At 53.4% G+C, this 19,346-nt stretch overlaps 1 protein-coding gene across 1 annotated transcript; it reads left to right on the top strand.

The window, feature by feature from the left end:
* Nucleotides 1-800: 800 nt before the first annotated feature.
* Osbpl7 (oxysterol binding protein like 7) lies at nt 801-17,500 on the top strand. Its single transcript, XM_048450891.3, has 23 exons — nt 801-963; nt 2,249-2,403; nt 2,509-2,634; nt 2,783-2,836; nt 4,014-4,127; nt 4,458-4,553; nt 4,672-4,789; nt 5,421-5,524; nt 5,749-5,841; nt 5,931-6,063; nt 6,147-6,241; nt 6,424-6,519; nt 7,656-7,793; nt 8,438-8,531; nt 9,638-9,870; nt 10,036-10,173; nt 14,257-14,320; nt 14,441-14,519; nt 15,492-15,636; nt 15,747-15,891; nt 15,976-16,102; nt 16,216-16,338; nt 16,499-17,500. The coding sequence occupies exons 2-23, from the start codon at nt 2,329-2,331 to the stop codon at nt 16,605-16,607; spliced, it is 2,499 nt and encodes an 832-aa protein (XP_048306848.2). The 5' UTR covers nt 801-963; nt 2,249-2,328; the 3' UTR covers nt 16,608-17,500.
* The last annotated feature ends 1,846 nt before the right edge of the window (nt 17,501-19,346 follow it).

The following is a 19,346-nucleotide window of genomic DNA, read 5'->3' as shown; positions in this document are numbered from 1 at the left end:
CCACATCACTTCTGAGGCCATAGTAGAGCCTTCACACCCATATCCGCTTGCTGGTGCCACCATTTCTTAGACACCAAACCTGTCAGTCAGAGCACATCCATTTGGATGAGTTGTAGACATTTCTCAAGAGCCAATTCTTGATTACTTCAGCAACTGAACTTAGTGTTCCAGCAGTGGGTAAAGGTGTCTGAGGGTCAGGGGAGGGACCCCCAAGTTGGCTTTCCTTTATAACAACCAGCTGGTGATTGCCCCATAGCTGTTCCCACCCCAGACACTCACTGCACCGGCATCTCATGATCCCCACAGCCGACCTGGTAGGGAATCGCAATGCTAGCAGTGAATAGCCTCTGGGTTTTCAGCTGTCCCTTGTCCCTTGAGTGGCCTGCTGACTATGCTTCTGGCATAGTTTGTCGCGTCCCAGAGTATGTAGGGGTGGTGTGAGATGGGAGGATGTCTTCGTCCCTTCCCAGTCAACCTGACATCTTTGCTGGTCCAAAATGTGCCCTCTATTTCAGGTGTAAACCGAGAGGCCAGCCAGGGTGAATCAGGAAATGGCCTTGAGTACTCCCAGGGTCAAGGCCACGCTAGCCAGAATAAATCCTTTACCTCCTGCGGCTGGAAGCCAGCATTTTTGCAGTCCTCTGATTCATGTGGATCTGTGCCCAGTGGGGACTGCGCCCCTCAATTCCAAGTCACTCGGTATCACTCAGTTCTTAGTCCTCCCGGGAGCAGGGGGGCAGAGTTGAGCGGCAGCCCGGAGCTTGGCGGGAGGAGGCGACGGGGGAGGGGCAGGTGGGGAGATCCGGCTGGAGGGGAGGCTCCGACGTCTCCTTCCTTCCTGGTTCCTGCAGCAGCTGCTGCCACTGCTCAGCTCTGTGAAGAGGTAGCTGGCGACTCAGGGACAGTGACTCAGAGGCGGATCAGTGTACGGACCAAGGAGCACTGGCGTCCATGGACCCTGGGGTAAGGGGGCCTTGCTGGCACCACTTGACATTCCTGGGAGGGCTTCTTCTCCTCTGGAGCTGGAGGGTCTGCTCCTCCAGTGAAGAGGCAGAGAATGGAGGTGGTTAGGGGGACACTCACCTGGCTCATCTCCTTCCTACTGGTAGACACCTCCCACCTCTACCGGGAGCCAGCAGTGAATGGCCCAGGTCCTAGGGGCCCTGACAAGGGCATAGAAACACCCAAACACCGGAAGAGTTTGGAAACTTCAAATGGCCAAATGCAGGAGTTTACCCTTGGGTCAGCCTCTTACAGTCTGGGTCCTTCTGCTGTGACCTGGCCACACTTACACTGCCTTTTCCCTGTCCCTTCTGGCCTCAACTCCTCAGGTGCTTGTTAGCTGCATAAGCTCTGAGCTGCTTCCCCAGACACAGGACATCACCCCTAGAGTCCCCTCCCCCTTCACACACACACACACACACACACACACACACACACACACACACACAGCCTCATGCATTATTGATCTCCCGGCGGAGCCAGGATGGCCAGAACGAGTGCCAAGGGCGCCTGTGGGCACTGCCGCGGGACCTGGACAGACCTGCTCATGTTCCTGGTCACCTTTTCTCACCCCCCCCCCCCCCCTGCAGTGTCTCAGCCAGCCAGGGTCCTGCACCTGCTGGGCGGGAGGTGCTTCTCAGGAGCACAGAGGACTAACGTGGTAGATAGGAGCAGGGAAAAAACCCAAGGTGGTTATCCTCGGGGCACGTTTGGCGCGAGGAGGCATGGGAGGATAGGACTGCCTCAGACCTCAGTTTCCCTGTGCAGAAAATGGGAGCACAAGCTCTAGCAGCTCAGCTAATGGGCCATTTCGTATACGTTTGAAGGGTGGTCTGCAGGGCAGTTGTGGCAGAGGAGTGGCCAAGCCATAGAAGTAGGCAAAGAGATCTCAGAGGAAAAAGCAGCTGAACTGAGGAGCTCTTGCCCACCTAGTCTCTGAGTCCTTCCATCTCTTCTTGGACGTTCTTCTTTCTTTCCTCCCCAGCCCCAAGGAACTAGCATTTCCTGGATTCCTGGGGTGTATTTCCAGGGTGGAGCCATAGGCTGAGTGCTAACTTACCCCCCTAGCAGTGGCCACAGTGGTGGTTGAGTTGGGTGTTGCTGGTGAGGCCCATGGTGATGTAAAGGCATTCTGGGGGTGTGGGGTTGGCATGCGAGTGGGGGATATGGATCTTAGTGCAGGAGGGACGGACGGTGGGGAGCATGACAGCAGGGTAATACTCATGGGTCTCTCTTTTGCTTCAAGGGATCCCCCAGGACAAGGTGACACCCTTCCCTTGCCACCCTGCTCTGCCCTCCTCATCGGGGAGTACCCTCTCCTTCCTCATGGACTTCCAGGAAAGAGACACTCCCTCCCTGACTGAGAGCACTCAATCATCAAAGCCCAGCAGTACCCAGCAGGTCTGAGCAGAAAGCAGTGGCGGCTGGGCCTAGCCTGGGCCCCTGGGGGATGGGCTGAGGTGGCAGCTCACCAGCTGCCGCCCCCCCATCTACCCTGGATTTCAGGCCTCTGAGCTGTGGGAGGTGGTGGAGGATCCTCGGGGCAGACTGGGAGCAGAGGACATCATGCCCGAGAGACAGGAAGGACACCTGCTGAAGAAGAGGAAGTGGCCTCTTAAGGGCTGGCACAAGGTAGGGTGTCAGGGCAAGGGAGGAGCTACATGTGGGATCTGCTGGCCAGCCCGCGCATTCATGCGTGCTGCAGGAGAAGACAACTGTGTGTGTTTGCTCTCTCCCTACCCCGTGCTCTTGGCTGCCTGGTCCTGCTCCTTCCGTACAGAGGTACTTTGTGCTTGAGGATGGGATCCTCCACTATGCCACAACGCGACAAGACGTAAGTCAGCTTCTAGGTTGGGGGTGTGGGGGGAGCTTGTCCCAGATGTTCTGAGCAGGTGGCTTTGAGTTAGCTGGAGCAGAGTCTGAATCTCACTCAGTTCCACTTTTCAACAACCTCCGTCAAATTACTGTTGACTTTCTGCATCCTTAGGCTCCACATCTGCAGAGTCAACGATTTAAACACGCACGCGTGTGAACATACACACACATACACGCGCACACACACGCACATGTGCACATACAGACACACATACACACACATATGCACACGTGCGTACACACACACATACACATATACACACACACTTTGAAAGTATATCTGTGGAGCTGAAGAGATGGCTCAGAGATTAAGAGCACTGGTTGCTCTTCCAGAGATCCTGAGTTCAATTTCCAGCAACCACATGGTGGCTCACAGCCATCTGTAATGAGGTCTGGTACCCTCTTCTGGCTTGTAGGCATACATGGAGGCAGAATGTTGTATACATAATAAAGAAATAAATCTTTTTAAAAAGGAAGTATATTTGTACTGGACACATCGCTGTGATTCCCTAAACACTAGAATCACCATTCCCACAGCATTTATAGGGTGTTAGGTATTAGAAGTCATCTAGGAATGGCTAACGGATGCAGCGATGGTATGTAGTTTATATGTAGAAACTGTACCTTTTACCATTGGATATTAGCATGTGTGCATTTTGGTTTTCTTTGTGGCTCCTAGAACCCAAAATATCATGAGACAATTGCTTCCCTGGCCTTCAACCTCCTTCCTGCTGACACGGAGTAGGGGGCACACTCAGTCAGCCACCTGTGCCGTTGTCAGGATGATGCCCATTGCAAACTAAATGCCTAGGGGCTTTGTCGCCCTTGTCCTTGTCCCACTCTTGTGCTGGGAACAAGAAATAAAGTGGAGTCTCAGTTCCTTCCAAAGGGCGTTCTGTTTTCCACCACATAGAGCTCAAGGGGTGGCAGTATTTTTTCCTTCCTTGATGGCTTCTCAGACCTGCTCGAAGTTGGGCACAGCATAGGGTTCTGTGTACACGAGGTGATGAATGAGCCCTTTCATATATGACTTGTGGTGCTTGGCCTGTGAGTCTTGAGTGGCCTCAAGGAGATGGTGAGTCTGTGCTTCTGGGAACCTCAAACCAGTTCTGTCTCCCACCAACCCTCCACTCCAGATCGCCAAGGGGAAGCTCCATGGCTCCATTGATGTCCGGCTATCTGTCATGTCCATCAACAAAAAGGCCCAGCGCATTGACCTGGACACAGAAGACAACATCTACCACCTAAAGGTGACATCCCTGGGAACAAAGTGTTCTGGGCACTAGCCTGGCAGAGGTGCCAGGGCACAAATGTAGATGCTAAGGGTTCTCTGAGTTTGACATGAAGAACGTTTCAATTGTGTGGAACAGGCAGGAGTGGGCCCTCTTCCGTGGGCTGTTATATAAATGCAAACCTCGGAGCTCTGATGCTTGGGGCGTTGTTATGCTCTGTCTGTGATAGGGTTTTCTATAAGCTGGGTGCTCTAGGGAAATTCCCTGCTTGCCTGGAAATCAGAGACCTGATGTTTTGCTCCTGGAAAGCAACCCCTCCCCTCTTATCTCTCTCCATCATTTCTGCAGATCAAATCCCAGGACCTGTTCCAAAGCTGGGTGGCCCAGCTCCGAGCCCATCGCTTGGCCCAGCGCCTGGACATGCCCGGTGCCGCTCATCGAAAGGTAAGAGGGGCCCTGGCGTGAGGGCGGCTGATGTGAAGATTTAAGGATGGAGGCTGTAGGGAACTGAGCCCCGGAGAGCTGGGCACCGTCTTTCCTGACCCTTGGCTTACCCCCACAGGTTCCTGGTACCCAGATGCTAACAGCAGGTAGTGCCTCCGCCTTACCTGGGGTTGGCCCTCGAGAGAAAGTATCATCCTGGCTGAGGGACAGTGATGGCCTAGACCGCTGCTCTCATGGTGAGGGTCCCTGACCCCAGGGCCTCTGTGGGTAGGGTCCATGTTCTCAGGTCTGGGCAGCAGCAACACAAAGGGAAAATGTTACCTCCATCACTTCCTTGGAGGGACCCCCTCTGCTGGGGGAGACACCCTCTGCCTCCAAGATGATCAAATCTTCTTAGTGTCCCGAGGAACCCCAATTTGCAGAAGACAGTAGGCACATGCCCTAGACACGTAGCCCGCATGAAGAGTCCTGCCTGAGGCCAATGCAGTGACATTTCTGAATAGCAACAGGGAAAGACTGTGCCCTAGAATTGAATTCCTGCAGCAGGAGACCGAGATAGTGACCCAGAGAGGGTAGTGTATCTAAATAAGGAGAGACAGATAGTAAGGACACCCAACCTGGGCACGGGCAGGCAGAAGAGGTGGGGGGTAGTGTGCAGATGGGGTGCGGTAGACTACTGGCCTCCCAGACAATCAGCAGCGGCTATGCCACAGGACTGGAAATGCTTTAAGCTCCTGAAGAGAGGAAACAGTATCAGACTCCCCCTGGCTGCCAGCCGTATTTCTGGATAGAAAAAAAACAAATAGGACACCTGGGAAACCTGGGTACTTTTAGGAGAGCAATGTCCCCTCCTTCCTTCTCCCCCAGCGCTCTCAGAATGCCAGGGTAAGCTCCAGGAATTACACAGACTCCTTCAGAGCCTGGAATCCCTACACCGAATCCCCTCTGCCCCTGTGATCCCCACACACCAGGTAAGGGTCAAGAGAAGAGGCAGCGACTGCTTGGGGCCCTCATCCCTGTTACTCTGGGGGGCAGGCCTGCCTGCCTCATCCCTGTTTCAGTAGCCTTCAGGCTGTTTCTTTGCTCCTTCTGTCTGGGTCACTGCCGCATGCCACGCCCATGTGCCTGAATGATCTGAGCTCTCCTCCACGGCTCTTTCCAACCCTGTGAGTGAAATCACTCTTCAACTTGCCAGGCCTCGGTGACAGCTGAGAGACCCAAGAAGGGGAAACGAACCAGTCGTATGTGGTGCACACAGGGCTTTGCCAAAGATGACACCATTGGACGGGTGAGATGGGGGTGCAAGCCTCAAGTTGCAGGGATGCAGTACCCTGGACATCAGGAAGCTGTCCCTTCACCCCTCACGTTCTCCGCCAGGTTGGTCGTCTCCATGGCTCTGTTCCCAACCTGTCTCGGTACCTGGAGTCCCGGGACTCTTCCAGCCACCGTGGGCTGCCACCTCCAGACTATGCCCACCTGCAGCGCAGTTTCTGGGCCCTGGCCCAAAAGGGTAAGTACAGGCTGGGAGGTAACCCCGAGTAAGTCAAGAGGTGAGGAGAAGAAGAGGGTCTGACGTCTGGCCTGCCCCGGCAGTGCACAACTCCCTTAGCAGCGTCCTGGTTGCCCTCACCACAGAACGGGATCGACTGAGAGACCTGCATCAGGGCTCAGAGCTGTCCCAGATGGCGGTGAGCTCAGGGACATGGCAGCTGACTGGAGGGAGGGCCTGAGACTGAGATGGGACTGCAGGTCCCCTCAGCAGATCTGTGCCAGGGCTCAGGGATTGACAGAGGCTGTTCCTGAGTCGGTGAGGGTGGCAGGTGGGGAGGGTTTCACTTTCCCACACCTGTTTGCTCACCCTCTGCCTCAGGTCTCTGAGGCCCCAGATGGTCAGAGACGGCTCCACTCACTCTCCATCTCCTCAGACACCACGGCAGACTCCTTCAGTTCCCTCAACCCGGAGGAGGTGAGGATGGAGGATGGACAGTGGGTGCTGGCTCTCTCCCAGGGGCAGGGCATGGGCTTGATTTTTGTCTGGAGGCAGGTGGGGGAGGGGTGGGAGGAGCTCCAGCTTGCCTTGCTCTCACACAGCATCACAGTTCTCTTGATGGGTCCTCCAGGCAGCTTGTACCTCCTCACGTCTTGTTTGGTTTGCAGTACTGAGCCTTGAACCTAGGGCCCTGAGCATGCCAGGCAAGCAGTCTGCTTCTGAACCAATGCCCAGCCTCTGAGAACTTTGACTTCAGAGCCTATGAGGCATTGGTTCTTCCTTTCTACCGGGCCAGTCCAGCCTTTTGACATTGCAACATGGCATTGTCTTGTATGAAATTCACACCCCAGAACCACATAATGACGTTAACAATAACAGCAACAAAATTGCCAACATTTTTTTTAAAAAGATTTATTTATTTATTATGTATGTATAGAACATTCTGCTTCCATGTATGCCTGCACACCAGAAGAGGGCACCAGATCTCATTACAGGTGGTTGTTAGCCACCATGTGGTTGCTGGGAATTGAACTCAGGACCTCTGGAAGATCAGTCAGTGCTCTTAACCTCTGAGCCATCTCTCCAGCCCCACCAACAATTTTTTAATGATGTGATAAATAAGCTTATGAATTTGTGTTGGCCTGCATTTATGGCTGTTCTCGGCTGCATTCTGTCGGGTAGAGCTCATGGACCACAGGTTGGACATGTCTGTATCATACAACTAAAACCCAAAGAATCCAGTCGATGGGCTCATGGTCCCGTAGTTGTACCCAGGCTGAATTAGAGTCCGAATGTGGTGCCACTGCCTGCCAGCTGTGTGTTCTGAGTCTCGGTCTTCTAATCTTCAAGCTGGGGACACAGCTGCACCTGTTCATGGGGTGGGGGTCTAGACTGAGTGGGCCAGCGCAGGAAAAGGGTTTGAAGCCAGGTGTTGTTGGTGCCACCTCTCCCAAGTCTAAGTTGTTCCCTCTCCCTTCATGCTTCTCCTCCCCTCTCTGTTACTTCTCCTGCTGGCAGGAATTGTGTCTGGTGTGTGTGTGGGGGTGGCTTCCCTCTCCGGGAACTCTCACTCCGACGGCCTCTGAGGTCTCTGGTTTACCTGTCTTCCACAGCAAGAAGCTCTGTACATGAAAGGCCGAGAGCTGACCCCGCAGCTCTCCCAAAGCAGTGTGCTGTCCCTCGCTGACTCCCACACGGAGTTCTTCGATGCCTGCGAGGTTCTCCTTTCCGCCAGCTCTTCCGAGAACGAGGTGAGCAAAGGGGAAGCTGGCAGCAGGAGTGGAGGGATGTGGGGAAGATGGGCTTGGGGTCCCGAGATTCCTGTGTCCTTTCTCGCCACCTTGGCAGCTATCTCTGAGAGCACACCCATTGTGCGGGCTCTTAGAAACCTCTTCTCCCAGTTTGCCACGCCTTACCTTACTGCGGTCTCTGAAGTCCTCTTCTCGTGATCCCACGTCAGCTTTCACGCTCCATTGACCCCTGTGTCCCCAGACTCTGAATCTCAGTACCTGTCAACGTCCCTTCTCTCTATGTCTTGCCAAGTCCCCAAGCTCTGTTTTTTATTTTTGTTTTTTGTTTTGTTTTGTTTTCCCCAAGACAGGGTTTCTCTGTGTAACAGTCCTGATGTTCTGGAACTCCCTTTGTAGACCAGGCTGTCCTCGAACTCACAGAGATCCACCTACCTCTGCCTCCTGAGTGCACGGATTAAAGGTGTGTGCCACTACCACCCGGCGCAAGCTCTTTTCTGCCAATCAAGTACAGGATGATACCTTAGGGCCTCAAGTCCTCCTCGCCCAGTCTTTCCTCTTTCCATCGAAGAGTTAACTGACATATTCTTGCCAGGTCCTGGGCATGGCCGTTTAGTCTCCCCTACCTATCCGCTCTCCCTGTTCAGGGTTCTGAGGAGGAGGAGTCGTGTGCTAGTGAGATCACCACCAGCCTGTCTGAGGAGGTGCTGGACCTCAGGGGAGCCGACCGCTGTCCGAAAGGTACCAACTGGATGAGTAGGCAGGGGGACAAGAGTGAACTGGGGTGTGTGTGTGGAGAAGTTGTTGGCTCATGGTCCGGGTGCCATGTAGAGGCAGTCCTTTGTGTCTGGTGGCCTTTTGTCTTTGGGTACTGATCCCAGAATTGACCTTGGAACCATGAGCTGGGGAATATTTGGGGGGCTGTTCTGGGAGGTTGACCAGGCTTGGGAGTGGTGCTGGCCTTCATTCCAGCAGTCTGGGATGGCTCAATAGGCTGTGACAGAGGGACAGATGGTTCTGCTTGGGCTTTCAGCAGAATAGCCTTGAGTTCATCATTTTACTTTCTAGAGCCCATTTCCTTTTCTTTCTTTTTTTCTCTTTTTTTTTTGAATTTTAATTTAATTTATTTTTTAAAATTTTTAAATTTAATTTAATTTATTTTTTGTTTTTTTGAGACAGTGTTTTTCTGTATAGCACTAGCTGTCTTAAAACTCCATCTGTAGACCAGACTGGCCTCGAACTCAGATCCGCCTGCCTCTGCCTCTTGAGTGCTGGGATTAAAGATGTGCACAACCACTGCCCATCTTATTTCTTCTTCTAGAAAAGGGGCTGGGGACAGGGGGTATAGCTTGGCTTCTAGAGTTATCTTGGCCTTATCTGTTCAAAGCCCTGGCTTCAGCCCCCAGAACCAAGAGTGGTGGCACAGGCCTGGAATCCCAGCACTCGGGAGGTGGAGGTGAAGGGTCAGATCAAGATTACCCTCAGCTACACAGTGGACACAGACCCAAGGAGACTCTGTCCCTGTCCAAAACTGCGGGGAGGGCAGCGGATGCTCTGCATCCCAGCATCTGCTTTATTCATCAGGGGACAGAGGCAAGGTTGAGGCTTAGGCCCAACTTCTGAGCACGTGTGCATGGCAGTGGCACTGTCCTGTCTGGGTGGTTCTTAGCTCTGCTGCCCATCCAGGGGCTCACAAGCAGGTAGATCCAGCCTTGGCCTAGGAGGCAATGCCAGGATGCCTCAGGAGTTTGGGAGGCAGTCCTGTGCAGTGGACCTGGCTTATCTGGAGCACTGGTGTCCCAGAGGAGACTAAAATGACTGCCTTGGCCCACGGGCGTGTGCTCCAGGGACTGCTGTCGGGCCCCCTCGCCGCCGCTGCCTGCCAGCTGCCAGTGGGCCTGGAACAGACGTGAGCCTGTGGAACATCCTCCGCAACAACATCGGCAAAGACCTGTCTAAGGTGTCGATGCCTGTGCAGCTCAACGAGCCGCTCAACACCCTGCAGAGGCTCTGTGAGGAGCTGGAGTATAGTAACCTCCTGGACCAGGCCAGCCACATGACTGACCCCTGCGAGCGCATGGTACCCACCCAGGGTCACCCGTTCCTCCCTGGGGTTCTGTCTGTCTTCCCAAATCCTGCCAGGGTGGGTCCCTGGTGCTGAAACCCCAGACTCTGCTTGCCATGGCTGCTGTCTCCTTCCTGGGGTGTCCTTGCATCTGTGGCACCCTCCTTGGCCTTCCCGCAGGTGTACATTGCCGCCTTTGCCGTCTCTGCCTACTCCTCCACGTACCACCGGGCAGGATGCAAGCCCTTTAACCCCGTCCTGGGAGAGACCTACGAGTGTGAGCGACCTGACCGGGGTTTCCGTTTTATCAGCGAGCAGGTATGGGCCCTGAGGTGGGAGGGCTGTTCTCACTGCTGGGGCAGGGGAAGGCCTGGACTTTGGGGACCAGAAGTTGGGCCGGTGGGGCCAGTGGATAGAGGAGAATAGAAGCAGTGGCCCTTTGCCAGGACATATTAAGTGGGAGAGCTCTGCTCTGTATATGGGTGAAACAATTTAAGAGGGCTAGTGAGAGCCACAGCCAAGGTGTGCTGGGAGAGGGGCAACACTGCCAGCTAGGTCTTGAAGGGTGGGTTAGGGAAAGTCTGGGTAAAGAGCTGGAACGTTGGTTTGTTTCTTGTGTGTAGGCTAAGGGAGACCACGTGCAGCAAAGCTAGAGACAGGACTGAACCGACTAAATAAGCCCTGTGCTTTATAGGTGAAAGTGAGGTGCATTCTGGGGTTTTATTTGCTTCTAAATCTGAAACCATTGAGAGGCATGGGGAACTGGAAACGGAGAAGTGGCGTATTCACAATGGCACTCTGTAAAGAGCACTCAGGCCGCGGTGTGCAACAGTTGGCAGAGGCCATTATCGGGCCATTAAAGTCATCAGCCTGAGAGCTGAGGGCAACCTGCACTTAGCCTGTGGTTCCCTGAAACTGAGAGCTGTGTGTGCGTCACCACTGACTGAACTCGGCAGGTGGAGGGGTGGAGGGGAGCGTGGGAAGTGACCCTGTGCTGGGCACCACGGCACAGGCTGGGGTGGAGGGTTCTGCTCTGAGGAGCTGCCAGCCTTGTGTGGGCAGCAGACGGGAACAAGTATGGAGGGACTTCTTAGAGTGTTGGGCAATGAGATTGGTGAGTGGAGGGGGGTCCTGCGTGGTCCTGACCCTCTAGTTGAGGAGATTCAGTGCATGGGTGCAGATGCCAGCGAGAAGAGAGAAGGTAGAAGGGAAGAAAGGACCTCGTAGCAGGCTGCCCCCTGCGTGGGACTTCCTCGGGGAAATGTCCTCTTGGCTTTGAGGCTTATGGACCAGGGACTGGAAAGAGGTAGCAAATCAGTGGGTTCCCAACTTAGTAGGTGGGAAAAATCAGGATCCCCTGTGGGGTTGTCACCAGGAGGGGAAATGGTTCATGGGACCTGGGTGTCGATGACTTCATGAGTGGACAGGGTAGAGAGGAGACTATGCAGAATGCACAGGTGTATCCAGCTTGCAGCCCATTGGCTGAGTCCACCTCAGGACACTGCAAATGCAGCCCAAAAGAGCTGTAGATGACAACATCATATTGCCACATCAAAAGATGGACAAGGCTGGGTGTGGTGACGATACTGGGGAAGTTAAAGCAGGAGGAACTCTGTGAATTTGTGTCCAGTCTGGTCTACATAGTGAGTTCTAGGACAGCCAGGACTATAAAGAGAGACCCCGTCTGAAATAAAGAAAGGAAGGAAGAAGGAAGGAAAGAAGGAAGGAAGAAGGAAGGAAGGAAAGAAGGAAGGAAGGAAGGAAATTTAAAAAGTTAGAAAGCCCTGACTACAGTGAAAGTTAAAAAAATATAAAATAAAAACTAGAGCTGGGCAGCGATAGGGCAGGCTTTAATCTCAGCACTCGGGAGAGACAGGCTCTGAGTTCACAGCCAGACTGAACAAGTTCCAGAACAGCCAGAGCTGCACAGAAAAAACTTGTCTCGAAAAACCAAAAAAAAGCTAGAAAAAGATCCAATGTGGTGGCTCAGCGTGTCAGAGCAGTGGCCACTAAGCCTGATGACCTGAGTTCAAGTCCAGTGATTTACATGGCGGAAAGAGAAGCAATTCCTGCCAACTGTCCTCTGACCTCCACCCACATGCTCCCATGCACATACACTCATAAACACACACATATGTAGATATGTGTGCACATATCTTATATTTTATGTATGTGGGGGTGTTTTGCCTGCTTGTGTGTCTGTTCAGTATTTGCATACGTGGTGCTGTAAAGGACAAAAGAGGACACCAGGTCCCCTGGAACTGGAGTAACAGATGTGTGTAAGCTGCCGTATGGGTACGGGAAATTGGACTTGGATTTATTTATTTGCATAGTAAGACCCTTGGGAAAGCAGCCAAGGCTATTAACTGTGCAATCTCTCCAGCACCGCCCCCATTTAAATTTTTTTAAATGTATGTATATATGTGTGTGTGTGAGCACATGAATGTGTGTGTGTGTGTGTGTGTGTGTGTGTGTGTGTGTTTTAAACTAGGCACTGAAGAGATGGCTCAGGGGTTAAGGAGTACTCATTGTTCTTGTAGAGAACCCCAAGTTCTGTTTCTACCACCACAATGTGGCTTACAACCAACTGTAACTCCAGTTCCGGGAGACCTCATGCCCTCTTCTGGTCTTTGCAAGAACATGGTACATAAATATACATACAGGCAAACATACATCCGCGTAAATTTTTGTTTCTTTGTTTGTTTTTTGAGATAGGGATTCTCTGTGTAACCCTGACTGTCCTGGAACTTGCCCTGAACACTAGACTGGCCTTGAACTCTCAGAGATCCTTCTGCCTCTTGCCTCTCAGTGCTGAGATTAATGGTATATGGCACAACTGCCCATCCCAGCTAAATTTTTAAGAAAAAAAAAAATTAACAGGCTGGACAGATTGGCTCAGGGGTTAAGAGCAATGCCTACTCTTTCAGAGGTTCTGAGTTCAATTCCCAGCCAACCACATGGTGGCTCACAACCATCTATAATGAGATATGATGTCCTCTTCTGGCATGCAAGCATTCCTGCGTGCAGAATACTATGTATGTAATAAATAAATCTTAAAAAATTAATTTAAAACTTGAAGAAATGCAGACTATTTTCAAGAAATGTTATCACAAGGGAAAGCAGAGAAAAGGGTGGGCACCAGAGGGAGGAGAAATGGCTGGGCACCAGAGGGACTATGAAAGGCTGAGACAACTCATTCTTTTATTTAGTTTTTGTTGGTGTTGTTTGCTTTGTTTTCTGAGGCAGGGTCTTACTATGTAACCCTGGCTGGCCTTGAACTTGCTATGTAGACCTGTCTCTGCCTCCTGAGATCAGGAATTAAAGAGGATGCAAATTTTACACAGCAGAATAACGTGTACACTAGAATCCTCCCATTCTGACCTAGGGAGGGGACTTCTGCTACTCGCACCCTGCCTGAAATGATGGGCACAGATGCCAGCAGAGACGTGCCTGTCCAGAAGGGGGAGGCTTAAAATGCAGTCATGGCGTGTGTACTCGTTGGTGGCGCCTCTCACTCAGCATAAAGCCTTATTCATATTGTTGAGTGTGCCAATAGTGTATTCCTTTTATTAATGAATATCCCTTTGTGTGAACGCACAGCAGTTTGCTTGTTTCCTTTTTGATTGACGTTTGAATTGTTTCCTGTTGGGGGTATTATGAATAAAAGCGCTATGAATATTTGTGTGGGAAAATAAAGGGAAGGCTTGCTGCTTCGGATGGGAGATGCAGGAAACCCTTTTGTTCGTAGAGAAGGGGTCATGTGGAAGGAAGGACTGAAGGGAAGCGGTGTGGGAGGGCTGTGGAGCCAGGGAGGAAGAGCTGCTGCACAGGGCAGGGGAGCCAGCCTGGAAGGCTCGGTGGGGAGCAGGTAGCAGGGATGAGGCCAGAGTGGAAGGAGCTGCCTTTTCCCGCATGGGTGGAGGCCCTGTTGGGTATGTTGCAGGCAATGTCTGTGCCAAAGCAGGGTTGCTTGAGGGCTCCATCAGCAGAGCCAGCCAGGGAGGTCAGCAGGGCCAATGAGCAAGGAGAACACAGGGCGCAGTGGGGGAAGAGATGGTAATGGACTCGGATGGTGCCTGGGGGTTGCAGGAGCAGATGACTTAGAATTAACCGATTCAAGCTGGGCAGTGGTGGCGCACGCCTTTCATCCCAGCACTTGGGAGGCAGAGGCAGGTGGTTCTCTGTGAGTTTGAGGTCAGCCTGTTCTATAGAGCGAGTTCCAGGACAGCCAGGACTACACAGAGAAACCCTGTCTCAAAGAGCAAACAAACAAGAATTAACTGATTCCCCTGAAACTAGGTAGGAATCAGAGAATCGGGGTGGGGGCTGGGTTAAGGAGACCCCAAGCTCCTCAGGGGCAGTGTTAAGGACTTTTGTTTGTTTGTTTGTTTGTTTATCAAGGTTTCCCATCATCCCCCAATCTCCGCATGTCACGCAGAATCGGAGAACTTCATCTTCTGGCAAGGTGAGTGGTGCAGGGCTGGATGGGCATGAAGGTTATGGGTGGCGGGGTGCGGGGGTGGCTGGAACAATCTGGATCACTCTGGCCTTATGTCTGCTGCTCCCTCTCCTGTCACCCACCCAGACATGAAGTGGAAGAACAAGTTCTGGGGCAAATCCCTGGAGATTGTGCCTGTGGGGACTGTCAACGTCAGCCTGCCCAGGTGAGTACTGTAAATTCCAGGGGCTGGGCCTGCCCACGGGTATTCTCCTGGCTGCAGGTGGGGCCGGAGCTATGGTAGGAGAAGGGTCTGGTCTAGCCTGGAGCTGCTGGAGGTGACAGCAGGCGGCGGCATTTGTACATTTTACACCTGCGTCTGCAGCGGTTACTGTGAAGAAGGCGAGAAGCCTGAGAACCGGGGTGGGGGCTTAACGAGGTCATCTGACTAAGTGTCTTTCACAACTTTTTGATCATGACTCACCTTCAGAAATGCACTTGAGACTTCAAATCTGTGGAAACGAGGCATCCCCACCCCCCCCCAACACACACACACAGAAATCTAAATGGATGCTGGAATGAATGGATCGCAAACCATATTTAAAAACCCTCTTCTCAGCCGGGTGTGGTGGTGCGTGCCTTTAATCCCTGCACTTGGGGAGCAGAGGCAGCCCTGCCTCCAAAATGAGTTCCGCGACAGTCAGGGCTACACAGAGAAACCCTGTCTCGAAAACCTGAGAGACAGAGACACAGACACAGACACAGACACAGACAGACAGCAGAAGCTAAAGGGGAAAGAGGCCTTTCACTAACAGTGACAGGAGCCCGGTTTGGAGGTGCACACTGAAGCAAGTAGGTGTCTGTGAGTTCAAGGCAGCCAGGGCTATGCAGCAAGTCCCGAGGCCAGCCAAGGCTACACAGTGAGACCCTGACTCAAAAATCCCAGAACGGAAGAATGTCAGGGACCCTTCTGTAGTCTTATTTCCGTGACTCGGGCACTCAGGGACTTTGTTATGGAATCCAGACGTGTTCACTGGAGTGTTCTGTGATGGCCACTCCCGTAGCTGGTGCCGGACCTCGGGACTTCTCCTTCCGGCCCTCCTGACTTGATACAGGAAGAAAGGAGCATTTCTATTAACGGCCCACCTGTTTCCCAGGGCTGGTTGACAGCTGCCCTCATGTGCCCTGTCTCTCTCAGGTTTGGGGACCACTTTGAGTGGAACAAGGTGACATCCTGTATCCACAACATCCTCAGTGGCCAGCGCTGGATCGAGCACTATGGAGAGGTGCTTATCCGAAACACACAGGATAGCTCCTGCCATTGCAAGATCACCTTCTGCAAGGTAGGTGTGCCCGCGCGCCCACCCCACCTCTCCACTCGGAGAGGCCTCTCCTCTCCATACGCTGGGGAAGGGGGAGAGCCCCTCACTCATTCCCACCTTCTCCACCCTAGGCCAAGTACTGGAGCTCCAACATCCATGAGGTGCAAGGCGCCGTACTTAGCCGCAGTGGGCGCGTCCTCCATCGCCTCTTCGGGAAATGGCATGAGGGGCTGTACCGCGGTCTCCCACCGGGTGGGCAGTGCATTTGGAAACCCAGTAAGTGGGGTGTCCAGGGAGGACTAAAGAGGGTGAGGGTGACTGTGAAACAGTCCACCTGCCCCAGCCCCTTGCCTCCCCCAGATTCAATGCCCCCAGACCATGAGCGAAACTTCGGCTTCACTCAGTTTGCCTTGGAGCTGAATGAGCTGACCGCAGAGCTGAAACGGACCCTGCCTTCCACTGACACACGGCTCCGGCCTGACCAGAGGTCGGTGCCGGCTGACCTACCTAGGGACTCCTTAAAATGGGGAAGGGGCGGGGACCTCAGCTTTGGGAACCCCTGAGGCTAGCCAGTTCATTGCCTGATGTCTGGATCGTCAGGTACCTGGAGGAGGGGAACATACAGGCGGCGGAGGCCCAGAAGAGGAGGATAGAGCAGCTCCAGCGAGACCGGAGGAGAGTGATGGAGGAGAACAACATCGTGCACCAGGCGCGCTTCTTCAGGTGCCTCATCCCCCGCCCACCCTGCCCGCCGCTCTGGGTTCCTCTGCAGCCCAGCTCCTCATTACCGCCTTCTGCTTAGAGTAGTTTGTGGGAGGCAGTACCGGGAACTAGCCTGCATTCTACCATCCTCTACCCACACCTACTGGTGCTTTTCCCCCAGGCGGCAGACAGACAGCAGCGGCAAGGAGTGGTGGGTGACCAACCATACATACTGGAGGCTGCGTGCTGAGCCGGGCTATGGAAACCTGGATGGGGCCGTGCTCTGGTAGCCCTGGCCTAGGGGCAGGAGACTCTGGGCCATCACTCCTGCCCCTCTTCCTACCACGGACATATGGGTGAGGTCAGGTTCGCTCTCACTGCCCTTGAGGGCAGAGGGGCAGCCAAGCCTCAAGCCCTTTCCCCCTCTGCTGGCCAGAGAGGCTGTATCTCAGCGCTCTCCCATCCCACCACTGGGGTAGAAGTGGAATCCGAGCTTCCCAGTCTTGCTACCCCAGCAGCTGGCATGTCAGACCCTTCTCGCTCAGCCATCCTCCTCTTCTGGGCGTGTTTTGGGGGAGATGCCAGGTTCCCCAGATTTGCTCTCCATTTTAGTGCCTTCCTAGGACACAGGGGGCCCCCTTGATGCAACCCAGACTTTCTATGCCCAGGGCGCTGGCCGTGCTGCGAGGCTGGAATGGGTGAAGGAGAGGAGATGCCCTTTTCCCATCTGTCGTCTTTGCAGCCTCTTCGCTCCGCCCTGACCCATCCCTTGTCCCGCATCCCCTTCTCCCAAACTGCAAGGCACCTGCTGCTTCCAGCTCCTCCACCCCAGGGCCACCAGTGGTCCCTTCAGGCTCGGCTTAGCAGATGCCCCAAGAGGTGGATGAGCCTTCTCCAAGAGGTGTGGAGCGGGCTGAGTTGCCTGGCCTCAGACTCACCCAGGAGGGAGTGAGCCAGTGTGAGTGTAAGTTTGTGTAGGAGTGTGTGTGTGTGTGTGTGTGTGTGTGTGTGTGTACGCGCGCGTGCTGTGTCCTGCTTGCCGGCGAGCAGGATTCCTCATGTAGCCAGGACACCCCCGCTGCTGGTGTCTCTCGCTGCTGCTGCTGCTCATTTTCTCAGTTTGCCTGAGTCAGGTGAATTGCTGTCACATTCCAAGCTCCAATAAAGATTGTCCTAGACTTTGGCCCGTGACCCCTCATTGAAAACTATAGGCTCTGGAGGTCTCGGGGAAGGCTCGTAACTGCTGTGTGTTGACTCACGTTGCTCCAAAAAGGCCTGTTTCCAAAGGAATAGGGATGTATGGGACCCGGGGTGGAGTGCTTGCCTGGCATGCAGAAGGCCAGTCCTGGGTTCACTCCTCAGCACTGGCCAAGGAATGGGGGAAGAGTGTGACGAAAGTTAACTTACTTGGGCTAGCAAGATGGCCCAGGGAGTAAAGAGGCTTTGCCTTGCAAATCTGCTGACCTGAGTCAGATCCCTGGAGCTCGTGTAAAGGTGGAGAGAGCTGGTTTAAAGTTGCCTGCTATCATACATGTGCCATAGCATACACACACACACACACACACACACACACACACACACACACACACACAATATTCCTAGTTCCTGAAACTGTGAACTATGGTCTTATTCTGGAGCAGGGACTTGGCAGATTCAACTGGTTCCTTGTGAGAACAACAAAAGTTGGGCACAGGGAAGAGGAAAGAGCTTTGTGGCAAATGGGTTATCCGGGAGTGCGCCCCGTGGGAGGTGGGTGTACTGACTCCAGGCCTCCACAGCCAGGCATGTCCAGCAGAGCAGAGCGTGCTCTGAGCCCCTGAAGAGACACCCTGCTGGCACACTGACTGTCAGACCTCTGGCCTCAGCAGCTGTGGGCTTTTGCTTAGCTGGTTGTATGTGCATGTTCCTGTGTGGGGGTGTATATATGTGGGTGTGGGGTGTGCATGGGTGTGTTTTTATGTGGAGATCTGAGGACCCTCAAGTGTCCTTCCCCAGGCACACTCTGTCTTTTCCTTTGTTTGAGGTAGGGTCTCTTTGACCTGGGATGTCACTAAGAAACGTATGGGCTAGCTGGCCAGGGACATCTCTGACACTTCCTGTATCTCCCATCCCGTTGTCAGGGAGATGACAGCATGAATTTTCATAGGGGTTCTGGGAACCTGAACTCGGGTTCTTGGCACTCGTGAGGCAATCAACTTAATTACTGAGCTCTGTCTGTGTCTGTCTGTCTGTCTGTCTGTCTGTCTCTCTCTCTCTCTCTGTGGGTTTGGGTGTCTTCAACTTGCTCTTTTGAGACAGTGTTTACATTGTACCCAGGCTCCCTGGAACATCCCATGTAGTCCAGGCTGGCCTGACACATTTAGAGTTCAGCAAGCCTTTTGTCTCAGCCCCTTGAGCACTGACGTTACTTGAGCATCCACACCCAGCTTCAGGGTGATATTTCAAAAATAGTTTGCTGCTTTTAAAGCGCCCCCATTGCCTCCTGGCACCCAGAAGCAGACGTTTGGCCAAAGCAGAGGGTCTCAGTCCACGTTCAGACCTTTTCTTCTCTCACGGGGCTTCCTTGGTGTCTCAGAATGCTGGAAAAGCAGCTTGGGCTCTCATTTGATTCTTCCTCTCCTTCACCCCCCCCCACTCCACTGTGACAGCAGCCCCCAAGTTCCTGCTCTGTGTTGGTAAGCATCCTGGGGTCAAGTTCTGAGACCCCAAAGTGTGGCAACTGATCCCAGGTTTCTCCTCCAGTTTCAGGAAGAGTGGGCTCTGCATTTCCAGGAGCTTTTGTTGAAGCTGTTTAAAGAGATGCTCTACTGTTGCCAAGGCTGGCCTGGAACTCACTGTGTAGCCCAGGCTAGCCTTGAACTCACAGCTGCCCTCCTGCCTCAGCCTACCAAACACTGGCAGCACAAGCAGAGCCGTTATGCCTGACTTTTGACTATGGTGGTCGTTATTTGCTCGGTTCTGATTTGCTGTTGTCAGATTAAACAGTCTTGCTATACGGCCTGGCCTTGAACTTGTGATCCAGTTTATTT

This window comes from Myodes glareolus, chromosome 9 (genome assembly GCF_982192425.1).
Source record: "Myodes glareolus chromosome 9, mMyoGla1.1, whole genome shotgun sequence".
Classification (NCBI taxonomy): Eukaryota; Metazoa; Chordata; class Mammalia; order Rodentia; family Cricetidae; genus Myodes; species Myodes glareolus.
The sequence above is the reverse complement of the archived record's forward strand: the minus strand, read 5'-3'. Positions and strand labels throughout refer to the sequence as shown.